The 16,354-nt window shown below is 55.5% G+C and overlaps 2 protein-coding genes across 2 annotated transcripts; one reads left to right on the top strand and one right to left on the bottom strand.

The window, feature by feature from the left end:
- Positions 1-183: 183 nt before the first annotated feature.
- Positions 184-7,851, top strand: ENH_00035750 (glycoprotein 96-92, putative; the record flags this gene model as incomplete). Its single annotated transcript, XM_013585036.1, has 6 exons — positions 184-3,615; positions 3,841-4,396; positions 4,529-5,128; positions 5,307-5,447; positions 5,633-5,709; positions 5,836-7,851. 6 exons carry the CDS (start codon positions 184-186, stop codon positions 7,849-7,851), a joined length of 6,822 nt encoding a protein of 2,273 aa, XP_013440490.1.
- Positions 7,852-9,902: 2,051 nt separating this feature from the next.
- On the bottom strand, positions 9,903-15,594 carry ENH_00035740 (hypothetical protein, conserved; the record flags this gene model as incomplete). The annotated part of the gene is given in 8 exon segments (XM_013585035.1): positions 9,903-9,978; positions 10,467-10,579; positions 10,753-11,036; positions 11,192-13,619; positions 14,026-14,164; positions 14,683-15,167; positions 15,173-15,181; positions 15,367-15,594. Coding segments are annotated over 8 exon segments (3,762 nt in total).
- Positions 15,595-16,354: the final 760 nt, after the last annotated feature.

Here is a 16,354-nt window from a genome sequence, read left to right as displayed (position 1 = left end):
CCGAAACAGAATCTTGCGGCTGCGCGTTGTTCACTGGCAGCAACAGGAGCACCAGCATCAGCAGATGCCGCTGCTTCTGTCTCTGCAGTGCTTCCCGCTGATGCAGCACTCCCGAGGCTACCGAAGCCACAGTGGCATGGGTGGGAGACGGCGCAGCAGCAGCAGGCAGCAGCAGCAGTGAACATGGCGACTCCCCGAGGCCCCACACCCCCTGCACAGACCCCTAGGGGACCAACAGCAGCAGCTGCTGCTGCAGCTGCTGCTGCTGTTGTGCTGCCGCAGCCCTGCGCTCCTGGCAGCCGAAAGGCAGGCATCAAAGCTGTACCCCGCCCACTCCAGAGAGCCTTGCCCTGCAGCGGCAGAAGCACCAGCAGCAGCAACAGCTGCATCTCGACGACTTGCAGCGGGAGCAGCAGAGCTGCATCTGCGTGCAATGGAAGCAGCAGCAGTGGCAGCAACTTGGAGGCGGCGACGGAGTCAACAGCGGCGCCGTCGCCTTGGCCTCGCGTGAAGCAGCAGCAGCAACAGCAGCAGCAGCAGCAGCAACAGTTGCAGCAGCCGCAGCAAGAATGTTGTGCAACTACTACAGACGTCGGGAATATTACGTTGGACATAACATGTCGCCGGTCAGACTGCTCAACAGCAGCAGCCAGTGCAGCAGCAGCTGCTGGTGCTGTTCTCCCTAAGTCAGTAGCAGCTCAGCGGCATCAGTCGGATGCAGCAGCAGCAGCAGCAGTAGCAGCAACGGGAGAAGCAGCCCTGCCAGAACCAACCGACGCAGCGCGGTGCTCCGGGTCGAGCTACAGCGACGCAGGACGTGCAGCAGCAGCGACTGTGGATGCAAGAGCAGCAGCAGCAGCTGTGGATGCGAGGGCAGCAGCAGCGGGTGCTGCTGTTGCAGCGGCAGGAGCCGCCGCATCGGCTGCTGCTGCTGGGTCTCTAAAGGTTCGTGCTGCAGCTGCTGCGTGTAAGCGGCAGCATCAGCCTGTGCTGCCGTCACTGCTGCGTCGCGGGGTGGTCCCTTGTCTGTCTCTGAAGGCCGAAGGCGCAGCTGCAGCAGCAGTAGATTCTGCTGCAGCACCAGCAGCAGCTGCTTGTGCAGCTGGCGGTCGGGGCTTGTGGTTAAGCATGCAGCAACAGCAGCAGCAGGCAGCGGCGTGTCTTCATGCCGCTGGCCTGATGCTTGGGGTGCAGCCGTCTGCCCACGCAGCAGCAGCAGCTGCTGCTGCTGCTGCTGCTGCAGCCGTTGCTGCAGCTTCGTGCGCTTCGAGAGACTCAGGGATGCAAACAGCAGCAGGTTTTGTTCGAGTTGCTGCACCCGGACTCACTCTCGGAGTGCCGGCGGCGCAGCAGCAACAGCGGCAGCAACAGCCGCAGCAGGAACAAACAGGATTGCCCTGCAGCAGCGGCGAGGCCAGTGGTTTACCAACTGCGCCTGCAGCTCCTGCTGCTGAGGAAGCTCGTGTTTCAGCTTCCTTATGCGTCAGATCTGCTGCGGCAGTTTCAGCAGCAGCAGCGTCAGCAGCAGCCGCTGCTGCTGTTGCTGCACACCCTCACAGTCTGCTTGCCTGCTCAACGCCCTGTGGCCCGGCTCCCGATGCAGCAGCAGCAGCGGAAGGAAGCCAGTTAGTGAAGATGTGTAGACAGCCGCTTCAAGGTGCTGCTGCTGCTGAGGGCCCTCACAGTGCATCTGCAGGCAGCTCTAGAGATGCAGCGGCAGCAGCAACATTAGCAGCAGCAGGAGCAGCAACGGGACATCTCTGCAGCCGCTGCTTGAAGGGCTGCGAGAGGTACCCCCCAGTGCACGGCTTGTGCTTCCTAACAAAGGGGGCCTGCGTCACTTGGCGGCAGCGGAAGTTCGTGCTCAGGGATGAAGCGTGGCTCGCTGCAGCAGCTGTTGGAAGCAGCAGCAGCATCAGCAGCACCAGCTGCTCACTGTCAAGGGATCAGCGGGCTAAGCCGGAGCAGCACATTGTGAGCATGCTGGACCAGGATGGGCTGAAGGGTGCTGCTGCGGTCCCGTCTGCTGCTGCTGACTGGGCCACAGCGGCAGCAAGAGGACGGCAGCGGCAGCTGCAGAAAGCCTCAGCAGAATGTGACGCTGTGAGCGCGTGTTCGTGCCCAGCCATCAAGTTGCTGCAGGAGGCGTCGGGCAGCAGCAGTGTCAAGGAAGGTGAACTGCAGACACCGCGGGCCCAGGCAAGCCGTATGAAATCTGTAGACGTTGACGATGGCGCTGTTGTTGCTGGTGCTGCTGATGCAGCAGTTGACACATGCGGCAGTAGCAGCAGAACCCGCAGCTGCAGCAGCGATGAAGATTCGCCAAGACGAAGCTGCAGCAGCAGCAGCATTGGAAGCGGCAGCAGCAGCAGCAGCAAGGCCTGTTCGTCTTCCAGTTCATTCAAATGTGGAGAAACGGGTGCCCCTGGAGAAGCCAGCAGCAGCACCAGCACCAGCAGCGACTGCAACAGGTGGTGTGTGGCATGCGGCTACAGCTGCGTTTCCGACGCTCCTTCTTGTTGGTTTGCTGCTGCGGCTGACGTCTGCTGTTTCCCGCTGTCGCTGTACGGGTCCCATGCTGCAGCACGCGAGGCGGCGGTGCGTTATTTGGTGCAGCATCAAGGCCGCATCACGTTCATTGTCAAGCAGCAGCAGGACGAGCTGCAGTGGCTGCTACAGCCCTCAGCGATACTTTATGAAGACCACATAGCAATGCAGCAGCAACAACAGCAACAGCTGCAACAGCAACATGCACTGAAGCAGTCCGAGGCATACACGTTGAGGGGGCAACAGGAACAGGAACCACTGGCACCGCAGAAGTCGCACTTCCATGACGTGGAGCAGAGACTGCCTCTGCTGCGGTCCCGCAGGTCGCTGCAGCAGCAGCAGCAGCAGCAAGAACGGCCCGACCGTCCCAAGAGGCAGCTTCCTCCGCGGCTTAAGGACCCTGAAGGCGCCGGGACTGTGCCTGCTGCAGAGAGCAGCAGCAAGAGCTGCACCTCAACGCCTGCAAAAGCAGAAGTTGTGGCGAAGCTAATAGACGGTCCGCGAGCATCGCAAGGGGCGGACTCTGCGGGGCATGCCTTAGCTGCACCAGCCAACCCAGCGTCAAAATCTCCAGTTGGTGCTTTCAGCAGCCAAATCGGCTCAAAAAGTCACAGAACTCCCCTGTCTCGCTCGATGAAACTTTGTGGGGTCATTCCGCGGGTGGAGCAGCCGCCTGGCTGTGAAGGTGAAGAGGGGGCAACGGCCACAGCAGCAACAGCAGGATATCGTGTTGGTGACTTCTTGCAGGGATTGCTGGCTTCTTCGGGCGGCGGCTCAAAGCAACAGCAGCAGCTAATGCGCACGAGCAGGAAGCGGAAAGCTGCTGCTGTTGCTGCGGAGGGCGCTGGCAGCTCATGGTGTGGCGGCCCTCGCAGCAGCAGCATGAGCAGCAATGGCGGCTGTGTTCTCAGCAGCATGAATCGAATTTGGGCTGAGAAGGAAATTAACAAGGAGGGCCGCCTGCTGCTGCGCAATGCGTTCTTGTCTGGGTGTATGGTCCCTTTAGGGGAGGAGTACGCTGTCTGTACTCTTGACGATGTTGAGGCAATGCCAGAGGCAGAACCATTTGTAAGGGATTTGTGTTGCTGCCAATATGCTCGTGGTGCTGTTCCGCGGGTTAGTGTGCTTATGTGCGCCGCGGCTGCAACTGCGCCGTTTTTTGATTAAGCCTGACAAGGCTGCGTTGGAGGCACCAGCCGCTGCAAGGGCTCTGTTGGTGATATTATTACCTGTGCTTCCTTTGTTGCTATTGCTGCAGTTGTCATTGCTTCGTTGTTGCTGTGTTTGCTTCAGTCTTCAAGCTGGTACTTGATGCAGATTTTCGTGCAGACACACAAGCTGCAGCGCAGCCAGCTGATGGATGTGGGGCTGACGCGGCAGCTCCTGGCGGCTCGGCGTTTTGTTTACTTGCTGTCCCCGTACGCTGAGTCAAGAGCGTTCGCTGCAGCGGCAGGCTCAGAACCCACCGCTGCTTCGGATGCTGCTGCGGCTACGAAGCATCCACCTAGCCCACCGGCTACCCGGCAGCAGCTTGCCTGCAGCAGCAGCAACAGTGGTGGCAGCAAGTCGCAGCATGCAGCTGTTCCTGCAGGTGTCAAGTCTGACGGATTGCGCTCAGCGGCTACCAGCAGTAGCAGCAGCAGCAATAGCAACAAAGTAGAGTCTCAGCAGCAGTTGCAGCCATTTGTGTCGCAGCAACAGTTTACGTTTGCTGCTCAGCAGCAGCTAGTGTCCGCTCAACAGCAGCATCTAGTCCTCCAGTATCTCATGCGCCGGCGACAGGAACAGCAGCAGCAGCGTTCTGCAGCGACAGTAGGAGGCAATTCGTTAGGTGCGGGAACGGCGGTTGGTAAGACTTTTCCCCTTGTATTAGGGCACGCTTGCAAATCCTACGGCTAATTATCTAGCAGCTGGCTAGCCCGCCAGCAGGCTGATTTGAGCTCATAAATGCGGCTTTTGTCTTTGCTTTTGGGTGGTACAGCTACAACGGACGCGCAACTCCACCCGCAGCTGCTGCAGCAGCAGCGCATGCAGCAATGGCATCAGCTTTGGCAGCAACAGCTCCTGCAGAGGCTGCAGCAGCAGCATTTAACGCCGCAGGGCGTAGCTCCGGTAGCAGCACACCAAGCGCTGCTACAGCAGCAGCAGCAGCAGGGAGTGGCGGCTTTTTGGTTACAGCGGCCACAATTGCGGCTTCCCTTTTGGCCTTTACTGCCGCAGCAGCAGCAGCCGCAGCAACAGCAGCAAAACGCTGCACCGACAGCTGCAGCTGCGCAACCAGCAGAGGCTACAAAGCAGCAGGAAGGCTCTAGGAACACAGCTGTGACTGCCACCTCTGATGCTGCTGCTGCTTCTGTAAAGGCGTCTGCTTCGAAGGAAAGACATGAAGAGCATGACAACAGCAGCAGAAACAACGTCACAAGCAGCAGCAGTGGCTCATGCCGCGCAATGTCGGGATTATGCGACGCGGGCAGGGGCCTGCTGCCACCTGGATATGGCGAGCTGCCGCAACTGGAAGCCTTAGTGGATGCTGCAGTGCTGCTGAGCAGGCACTTTAAGCCGAGCCCCCAGGCGCATACAGGTAATTCAGAAGCACTAGCAGCTTAGGCAGCAGCACCGTTGTGAGTTCTGCATGGCTTCATTTCTGTATCTGGACGATCAAGGGGAGCCGCTCATGCGTGCAAGTGTTAGGTTTTCTGGTGGTGATGGTGAGGAAGCGTCTTCTGCATGCGCTTGTGCCTTTACTGTTGCTGATGCAGAAGCGGGAGCTCGTTTGGACAGCAGAAGGCCACTGCACTGCGTGTGGCTCGATGAGCGGCGACAGCCGCAGTGGCGCTGTCGGTGGACTGCCTCTGCTGGTCGCCGTTTTAGCCGGACATTTTCAGTCAATCTCTTCGGTTGTAAGTCCCGCGGATAAGCAGCTGCTAAGGCTTGCTAGTGGCCATACTTTTTGACAGGTCACGATGTTACGCGCTGCTGGGGCTTCATGAAATGGATTTTGTTTTCGGACATGGCACTAGTGTCTTGCTTTCGTGCTGTTGCTGCCGCTGCAGCTGCGCGAGAAGGGTGCTGTGCTGCGCTGCAGACGAACCGGCGAAGCGTTTGGCTGTCTGGTCGAAGCTGCTTGTCTCCACGCCTCATCAGAGACGAGCGTGCCTTCAGGTTTGCTGCTGCCATTGTTTCTGTTGCGTTTGCTGCTGGTATTTCTCGCGCTTCTGCTGCGATATGACTGTTCACCTCAGGGCTCTGATTCATTTGCGGCTGCTTCTGTCTTTATTAATGCCTCAGGAGCTTTGGGACTCGGTACAGCAGCAAGTACGACATCCGCTGCCTACCGAAGTAGCCGCGCTATTGAAGCACGGGAAAGTCAAGCCAGAGGTTTGCTGTTTCGAGCTGAGGCCGCCTGCACTCCTGCGGCATCAGCAGCAACTGCTGCTGCCGCATCACCTTTCGCATACAAAGGCCCAGGACCAGCAGCAGCAACAGGACCAGGAATGCGATTCTGTGACTTCCACGCCTTCGTCTCCTGTCATTGGGCCTAGGAGCAGAGAGAAGCAGCAGCAGCAGCAGCAGCAGCATGGTCCCCAGCAACAACAGCAGCAGCAGCCGAAGCAGCATCAGGACACAGAGACTGCGCTGAACTTGACTCGTTCTGACAAAGAAAAGCGTTCTCGGGTAATGTTGGCAAGCCCAGCAGCGCCTGCTGCTGAATGCTGTGGTTCTGCCCAATCGAGCTCTGATCAGCCGTGTCGCGCTGCCGCTGCTGGAGTTGCAGCAGCAGCAGCAGGCGAGGACGAACAAGAATCCTCGATAGACGGGCATCGCTCGCCCGAAAATGCAGCAACAGCAGCAACAGCAGCACCAACTGTTGGAACAACGACAGCAGGGGCTGTAGCAGGCACAGTTGCCGCAGTGCGTCGGCGGGGTTTACGTCCGCGTGCAACGGAGAAAGGAGAATTGGAAACGGCGGAAGAGGGGCCCCGCTCGGCAGTTGTTGCCCTTCCGGTAGGCTCGGGTGCTGATGCTGCAGGCAGTCGGCTCAGTGATGCGGCAACCACCACAGGTGCTGCGGGGGCCACTGCAGAAGCTGCTTCGGCGAACCAAGCTAACAGCAGCCGCAGCATCAGTGGGTGTGGCCGATCAGGAGCAGCAACAACGAGGGCAGCAGCAGCAGCTGCTGCGGCGGCAGCAGCTGCTGCTGCGGCGTCAGCAACAGCTGTGGAGTCCTCGGCGGTGCCTGCGGCTCCCGTTGACAACTCGTGCAGCGGCCACAGCAACAGCCTTCATAAGCAACGGCTACCTAAAACAGAGGCAGCTGATACAGCGTCTGCTGCCTCGCAGGCGGCAACTGCATCGTCACCGCGAATTTGTACAGGGACAGACACAGGGAAAGCTCGGGGAACAATGCTGCTTCGATGCCGTGAGGCACGGCAACAACAGCAGCAGCAAGGACAGCAACAGCTCCAAAATGGAAGGCGCCGCCTCGCGGATTCAGCTTCAAGCGATTCGAACAGTGAGATGGAAGAGTGCAGCACCAGCACAGCAGTGCGACGCCGCAGCTGCAATGGCAGCAGCAGCAACAGCGGCAACTGTAGAGCTTCTTACACTGGAGGTGCAGCAGGTACAACAAGCGCCCGATTGCTGCAGAGCAGCACCCGCCAACAAGAAGGCCACTACACCGAAGGTCAATTAGTTTTAACTGCGCCCGTGTCAGCGGGTAGAAACAGCCGCAACTACGACAATGCAAATAGCAGCTGCGGTAGCATCGTCGCGCGAAGGGGACGAAGGAAGGTAGCTACCGCAGCTGCCAGCAAACGATGTAGCAGTAACAGCAGCAACAGTAGCTTTTCCTCACTGTCTGCTGCTCACGAGACCCCTGTCAGTACACCGAGATCTGCTGCTTCCACTACGTACATGTCGCTCAGACCCAGGTCTTCTGCAGCTGCAGCGACGCGCAGCAGCTCCAGCAACAACCTCTCTTCACCGCAGCAACCGCAGCAGCAGCAACAGCGAGCCTCAGGAAAGAGGCAGCCTGTGCAAGAAGAAAAAGAAGGCACGTCGTCTCTTGCGGCTGTTGCTGCTGCTGCTGCGCAGAAGCACAGGCATACCAGCGGTATTTACAACAACAGCAACAACAGTAGCAGCGGCAGCAGCAGCATTCAGCAACGACCGGTTCTTCGTTCGCTACGATCTGTATCGACAAGAGCTGCGGCGGCTGCAGCAACAGCTGCTGCATCTGCCCTTCAGGGCTCGCCACAGCGAGTGCCGAGAGCAGCAGCAGCAGACGCATGCACACTGAAGTAGTTATGCTCTCGTTCCAGTGTGAAGCTAGCATGGAGCTACATGGGGGCCTCAAGTCGACGTCGCTTGCTTGAGTTTTTCTTTTGCGCAGATTCTGTTGCGGCAGGCGTATTTGTGTCTTGCTGCGGCAGGCGTTACCTGCTGGTTGCGGCCTCTAAACAGTGGGGCTGTAACAGCAGCAGCTTCAGCTGCTGCTACATCTTTGCAGTAGAAATATAGCAGGTGGCAACGAGTTGTTTGTTCATTTATGTCCCTAACGTCTCTTTCTGCCTTTCGAGACCAGTTTTGTCTTGTCGTCATGCTGCTGCCGTAGTCGGTGCTGCCGGTACTTGTGGGGAAGTATTTGCTCTAGTTCGTACTGCAGCAGGAGCAACGCTGCTCGCTGTTGCTCTCCCTTGCTTCTTGAGCATCTCTGGAGCTACGCTGTGGCCACAGACCTCTGCAATCGTGCCATACTGGTGCTACTGAAGTGTAAGCTAGTGTCAACGGCGCTGCTTCATCGGTTTACTGGGGGGCAAATTATCAACCATGCGGACGGGCGGCACTCCAAGAATACTTAGAAACGGAGGAATCCAGCATTGCCGCGTCGGGCGGATTGAGCCGAAGGTGATGGTGTATCACTGAATACATTAAAGTAGCAGCAGAACAGCGGCATGTACCAATGCTGGGCAGCATCGGAGCTGGCATGTGGAAGTCCTAGATCAACTGTTTTTCGAGACCTGCGGAGGTTTACCTAACGGACGGGCAGTTATTTACACGCCGATGTGCCTCACATTCCCATTGGAGCAGCTGCGTGAGCTCTTCAAGGCTTCGCCGCATGAGTAGCTGTTGCTGAAGTGGCCATTGTTCTCGTTACAACCTAGAAAGTATTAATCGGCGCATTGCATTTGAAGGGCATACCCCTCTCGCAGGTACGACACTACTGTGCAGGCCGCTTCTGGGGCTGTTAAGCGGAAAGTGCTTCGGTGATGCCTAAAACTACCGCGGAATAACTAAAATTGAAGTGGAAACAGCTAGAGGAAACTACGGTAGTAACGCAACGACGCCACGGATAAACATCAGTCCTGGGCTTGCTGCAACAGCTGAAGCTCTCGGGGCAGCAGCAGCATGTTTACTTAACTCCCGCTCTTTGTTGCAGGTGCCTCATGCGATAGCGCTGCCACTAGCGCTCACGCAGAGCAAAGACAGCGTAAAAGGCTCACAAAAAAGTCTGATTTTACTGCTGCTGATGCAGCATACCTGCTGCTACTGTTGCTGTTACTGCACACGGCGAGCAAAGGCAACAGCCAAAGTCACCTGCGTGGCTTTCTACACACTGCATCTGTGGTGCATGGCATACATATTCCTAACAGCTGCTGAATAGCTCTAACACACCCCGTGTACTCAGGTGTCGCCTCGCTGGGTTTCCAGTATCTGCTCGTCCCGCAATCTGATGCAACAGCAGCAGCAACCCCACCAGCAAATAGGAAAAAAGCAGCAGTAACGCTTCATATATCCAGCAATTCTCTTGAAACATGAGTGTCACTCAGGCACCGCCCTCTTGCCTTTGCTAGCAGTGTAGGTTTCCCTGTTTCTACTTCTGCTGACGTTGCATCAACCGGTGGTGCACATGAAGCAGCAGCCCGACTCACCGGTATCTGCACGACGGATTTAGCTGGCAGCTATAAGTGTAAGCAAAGCCGGTGTCGAGTCCCACTACAACCTGTGGAGGAGCAAGAACACGAAACAGCCACAAAAACAAACAGAAACAAGAGCAAACAGAATGAGAGATAGATGCATACAGGCAAACTGCGTACAAGTTTGTAGAAGGAATCACAGTGATTACAAGCCAAAGAAAGTACCCGCAAGAACGCCACAAATGGTTGCAACAGCAGCAACACTATATCGTAATGCAATCGACAGATATGCCCTGCACAGGCAACTGCTGCTGATACTGCTGTTGCCGGGCTTTGGTTGGAGTTTCTTTTGCAGCTATGTTTTTATCAAATGTTCACTGTTTCTAATCCTGTGCAGTCCATGCTCCGCTGCTACTAGAGCTTGCGCAGCTCCCACTGTCACCGTATGATCTCTCGGGACCTCACTTCAAATTCATCGCCGGGAAGTAGGCCAGAAGGGGCTACGCACGCGACACTGAGACGCAGAAGCACCAATACCGACTACAGCATCATTCGTAAGAGCAGGGATACCAGCAAACAAAGATCTTTACATGGGCTCTGCAGTCAGCGGTCAGCCTTCACAAACCGAAAAAAAACACAGGCTAAGCATAACCGTACCAAGACAGCGGCAGAAAGCAAAAAAAGGCCACGACGGCGACACGGCCATATAAGAAAGATACACACAAATACACATGAATGGGAGGGCAAAGTCTAGAACTGGATAGAAAATGGAACGGAGAGTTTCCGGAAATGCAAGGATTGGTAAGGGCTGGTGAATCCATAGGCACACCAGAAGCATACGAAATGATGAAATGATTCAACGAGAGAAACGACGTTGATGAAGAAACTAGGGAAAGAAAGCAAAGCGAAATGAGTAAATAATAGCTAGACCTGGCTGATGAGTTCAAAACTGCGCGTACAACTACAGTTGGCTCTAGTGCTGCAGTTATTACAGCCACTTACCACCCCTCGGCAGTCGATGGAAGAGATATGCAGCAGTCGCAGCTCCGCGCATGCAGCAGACGCTCACTGATGGAGGCCGGGAGAAGCATAGACGTGACTGAAGCCAAAGCAGACTGCGTGCAACAGCAACTACAAGCAACGCTACACTGTGTAACCGAAAAGCAAAATCAGCAGTAGTAGTGGCGAAAAGGCTTCAACAGCACAGTACAAACAGTAGCTCGTTAGAGGCAACAAGGGAATACATAAGAGCAGAGCAGCAGCACGCAGGGAAGGGGTATCACCGTACAGCAGCAGCCCCAGTAATGCTTGATAGCTTGCTGCTGTTGCTGCCAGCACCACGTACGGGTGGCGTCGGAATGGCAGTGGCAGGTGCTGCGGCTGGGGCTGCTGCAGCAGTGACAGCTGCGTCCGCTGGAGCTACAGGGGCAGTGCTTCCACTGCTGCCTCCAGTTGGGCTGTGCATAAGGGTTCGCAATAACTGCTGCTGCACGGCCACCCCACACTTCGAGTGTTTCTGCATTTCTTCTGGCGACCAGGGCAAGACGAATACGAAGACCAAACCATCACCCTCTGTAAAAGAAGAAACAACAATGCGGCAGCTGCAAAGCATACGTTACAGTCATCGCGACAGTGCCTTAGCAGCTCAATATGTGGCAGAATTATTGGCAAAAGCAGAAGCAGCAGCAACGATAGCAATAGCAGTAGCAGCAGTGACAGCCCCCCACTCGAAACTGTAAAGATACGGCTGCAGCCTGAGAAGGCAAGAGAGAATCTGCGGAGGTCGCCAGCTCCTTTCTGTAATGCGCCGCATGCAGCTTCCCCTGTTAAGACAATACAGCACTGCTGTCGATAGTCGCCCGTTGCATCTTGGTCTTGGTGCTGCCGCTGCTGCTGCGTGCCTGAAGAGCTTTGGTCCTTCATAGTGGTTTCACCGGGATAGTTTTCAGAAGTAGTAAGCCAAGTTGGCGGCGGTAGAAGCATTTGCTGCTGCTGCTGGCTGCTGTTGTGCTTAGCACCCTCGGTCGTTCCACAAAACTTTTCCAGTGACTCGGCAATCATCTGCATGTTGTGTCTATCCACCGAGCTACCGTCGAGAGGCTCGGGCACTTCATTATCTACAAATGCTGCTGCTGCTGATGCTACATTGGATGTTCCTGCTGCTGGTGGGTTCTGGCTAAAAAGCGAGGGAGCTGCTTCTGCAGCTGCTCGGCTGCTGTAGCTGTTGCTGCTGCTCCGGCTATACGGACTGCTGCAGCCTGAAGGAGTGAAAGCTCCCGGTGTCTCCACGTGATTCCAATCTGCAGATAGTTTTGAACTGTCGCCGCTGTTGTTTCTTTCGTCTTCTTCTCGTTGCCGCTGATACTCCCCAGACCCTTGTCTGCTGGCCCCAGGCGCGGAAAGCCCAGGGGTTCCACACAATACCCATCCATCCTCGTCTGTGTCGCGGCCTGCAGCAGTTGTCGCACTGCCTTCCGCTTTTTCTGCCTCCGCTTCGGCTGATGTTGCTTTTCCCGATGGTGCGGCTTCAACATCACATAGCTCGTGGCCATTGTGATCACCTACATCAGCCACAGCAGTGGGCACATGCCCCGGAGCGGAGCGGCTGTCTCTGGGTTCCAGAATTTCCTTTGGCCCAAGCGACACGCTGCCAGCACGCCTGATTCCTGAAGCTTCGACTGCCCCCTTTTTAAGTGAGCAAGACGAATGAGAAGCTAATTTTCTGAGATGTAGAGCTGCTACAGGCAGCAGTAGAGTCTGCTGCTGTTGAGATGGAAGATCTTGAGAAGTATCTTCAGCTGTTTCCGCAACTGCATCTTCAGCAATTGAAACATTTTCTGTGTGAGCGAGATCTTTGTTTTCTTCTTGCTGCTGGTGTTGTTGCCCTACTTCCTGATTTCTCTGTTGTCTCTTGCTTTCGGCTAGCTCAATGCTTTCTTGCTGATGTGTTTCTTGCTCCATATTATTAGCTGATTGTGCAGCAGTAGCCTGCTGCCTCTGCTGCAGCTTTGCTTCCTTCAGCTCTCTTTGCTCCTTTTTCTGCTGCCGCTTAGAAGACAGCTTCCGTGTGTCAGCAGCTGCTGAGGCTGTTGTAGCCGGGCCCGGTGCCACGACTGTTTCTGCTGCTTCTGGTGTTGCTGTGGAAGCTTCAGCTCTTGTCGCTACCCCATCTACCTTGCCTCTGGTCGCCTTCGATACTGTGGATTCTTCCATCGTGTTCTTCTTCGTGTGTTTACTCTTCTTGCTGCTGGTGCGAGCTTTGCTACAATGGTCATCAGCAGCACCGCTTTTACTGCTGATCCCCTCAGCACTATCACCTTGGCCCTCTTCTTTCTTGCAACGGCTGGGGCTCTCAGTTCTGCAGCTGCGAGATGGTTTGCTGCCATGGTCCAAGGAACAGCGTCCGGCAGTGCTCGTAGTCTCGCTCGAAACCTTTGTGGTGCGCTCTTCCGCGCAAGAGTTGCTGCTGTTGCTGTTGCTAGCCACACTGGGATGCAGCGACTGCTCACTGACATTCGGCAAACTAGGCGGATTCGTTGGTGGCTGTTCCTGTTGCTGTTGCTGCTGCAGCTGCCTCTGTTTCTGCTTAGACGTCCTTCCCTTTGCTGACGCTCGGATGCTGATGCTGCTTGCTGCATAATCCACGTTGCGTACACCATCTTTGGCAACGGAGCCAAAAGAACCAGGTGAAGCAGAGGCACCAACAGCAGAGGCTGTAGGTGTTGCTGCAGACTCCACAATATCTGGCGCCACGCCAGCAGTGCCTTCACTTGAACTTTGAGTGGTGCTCCCTACGCATCCTGCCTTTTTCTGCTTTTGTTTCTTGCCTTTTGCCTGTTTGGTTTGCTGCTGCTGTTGCTGCGGAGCTCCTGCTGGTGCTTCCGTTGCTCCTGATGTCAATACTGCTTCTGCATCTGTTTCTTCAAGCTTTTCTGCCTTCTTCCGCTGACCTTTACCTTTGCTGGGCAGCTCAGAAGCAGCCGCGGCAGTTGGCGCTTGTGAAGATTGACTAGTGCTGCTGCTGCTGCTGCTTCTCGGGTCAGCCGCGTGCATCGAGAGGTGCTTCGTCCCCTGTAACAGCATCTGGGGATGGTGCAGGTGCAGAGACAGCAGAAGTTCCAAGGAAGGAACTGAGAGAATGCGGACAACGGAGCCCTGAAGGAATGCACAGGCCCCACACAATACTGCTGAGTTGCAACAACTGCAACATCAGCAGCAACAGCAGCAGTAGCGCCCTCTCTCCGCTAGGGGTCTCACTGCTGCCCCTGTCCCGTGTCCATGTGCTCATGCGCTGCGACCACTCGGCCTGCAACGGCACCTAAGTGCACGCAAAATATTCCCTTTCAGTAGATCGTAAGGACAGCATCATTGTCCTCCGTTGTTACAGTTGTTGATAGTAAGGGGCGCAAGCACAGCAAAATGAGCAGCAGTTGCAGGATACAATGCGTGAGCGTAAGTTCTACCAGCTGATGCAGCAAGTGGACTAGGACTCGTCAGTAGCACTATTGGCAGCATCAATGAAAGCACCAGCAGCAGCGGCAGTCCGACACTTTGCGCCGACCTTAGAAGAGATAGCAGCAACAAGTGAAGCCGACGCAGAAAACGCAATAGACCTCAATGGAGCCTCATGTGTGCATCTCCAGGCAGCGAACCGCGCGTTCAAAAGGTCGAAAAGGCAAAGGACGCCAGCACTTCCTCCCCTACAAAGCAAAAAACAGTCACGCAACACATTGTGTAGCAGGAAGCTGAAGAGACACCGCCGTGAGTCAAGGAAGCAACGCCAGGACGCGAGGACTAACAGTGCAGGCGAAACAGCAATACAGGACAGCACCAGGCAAACTATTGGAAGATACACGAGTTGGCAAAGAAGAAAACCAGAAAGAAGAGGGGTAGTTCGGCGGACAACACAACGAGCTGTTGCCGTGGAGTTGCAACATTACGACTCCCGTTGATGTGTGATATCTGTTTCCTTCTTCTGGTTGTCCCTACTATCGTGCCTCCGTATCCTTTTTTAATACACTGTTGCCTTTCTGTCTTTGTGTGTCTCTCAGTATTTATGCGTCATTGCCTTCAGTGGCTCCCCTTCATCCCCGTAGAACTGCGCGTGGACGCTATGCCAGCAGTGCCACCGGCAGCACAAAACGAAGGAGAAAGAGTCCTCACGAACACAAAATAAGCCGTGTGGGGACCCACAGAAGTCGCACTATGCAGTGCTTACTGTGGTCCTGCGGGAAGGGCGAGGTAACTATGCTGAGGGCTCCAACCCACGGCCATTACTGCCTGCGTAGCGTCGGCCGCAGCTGCAGCAGCATGTGCCTTTCCGTCTGATGCAGCTGTTTCACCGACCCAGGAGTCTGGTGGCAGGGCGTCCGTTCCTCCAGCAGCGGCTGCAGCAACTGCAGCCACTGCAGCAGTGCCAGCCGAAACAAAAAATCCCCGCGGCTGCTGCGGCAGCAAGGGATGCCTCTCCAGTGTGCGCAGCAGAGTCAGAGACTGCAATACAAATATGGATATGTGCTTTTCATTTAGAACTACCAATCTCGCGGGGGTTATCTTAACGCCGCAGATTGCGTAGGGTTGCACCACGCAAGCGATCAAACTGCTGTTATTGCTGCTGGGGCTATCATTGCTGCTCGCGCTGCTGGAAGCAGTAACTGAGGGTTTACAGTTATACAGTCGAAGCATGCGGCGGCTGCTGCTGCTGCTCATTCCACTTCCTGAATAGCAAGCACAACAGAGGTTCGTGCGCTAAGCATGTTCCTTGTTCTGCTCGTAGATGCCATGTTGTAGGTCCAGGCACTGGGGCCTCTGGGCCTGTAACCTAAAACGTAGAAACTGCCTCAGTAGCTGCATCAACTAGGACAGCAAAGCCACTGAGCAGCAGCATCAGCAGCCGCGTACCGACAGCTGCAACAAGGCTCGTGCTCAGCAGCATTTCGACAATGGTCACCGGACCACAAACGCATGTGTACATACACCTAAGGGGTCGTACACTCCACACCAGGAATCCTGCTGTGGTGCCGACACAAAGACAAGAGGAGTCGCTGTTGAACCCCAAGAAGGTCACTGCTGCCTTCACTATGGGGAACTTCCCCTGAGTATGGCTGTCTTCTTCTGCCGTGGCGACCATTGTTTCGCTGCTGCTGTTGCTTGTTATATCCCTGCAAGTGCAAAAACTTTGGAGAAATCTACACAGGCACTATAAGTGAAGGACAGTATGTGACAGACTCTCCCGAGGACCAGAACTTGGCCGCTGCTGCTGTTGCTGCTGCTGCAGCCGTCGCCGCCGTTACAAATAGATGGAGCGGCAAGTTATAAAGGCAAACACATGACACTGGCACCTAGCTGTTCTGCTGAAGCGACAAAGAGCTGTTGCTCCTGCTCCTGCTGCTGGTGCTTTGCTGCTGCTGCACCATTGGACTCTGCTGCGGTGGCGTAGCAGCGACAACGGCCAAGGGCTTCAAGAAGAAAAATATCGGATGAAACTAAAAAGGAATAAAATGATAAATGTGTTTTTAGACTTACTTTGCTGTGAAAAATAAAACCTGCCATAGTTACTGCCTCAGCAGCAAACTGCAGCCTAACGACCCCACCGCTGCCACTGCCGTTGCCGTTATTGTTGCCGTAGCCCCTGTTGCAGCTGTGTCTCAGTTTATTGGGACCCAATGACATCAGAGCTACAATAACGGCAGAAAAAATTTCTTAAACCTCCCGTAGAGCACTCAGGTATGGAAGCAGTAAAATGCGGCGGGGGCATGGCGTGTGTGAGCATGCGCTTTGTTGGTTCCCTTCTACTGGCGTCGTTGGAGCTGTTGCTTATCTGTAGTGCAGAGCTGACTTTTTCCCCTTTTTCGCTCCACTTTGTGTGTGTTCGAATCAGGCCGCCCGTG

This window comes from Eimeria necatrix, genomic scaffold, assembly GCF_000499385.1.
Source record: "Eimeria necatrix Houghton genomic scaffold, Enh_scaff25, whole genome shotgun sequence".
Lineage (NCBI taxonomy): Eukaryota > Apicomplexa > Conoidasida > Eucoccidiorida > Eimeriidae > Eimeria > Eimeria necatrix.
The sequence above is the reverse complement of the archived record's forward strand: the minus strand, read 5'-3'. Positions and strand labels throughout refer to the sequence as shown.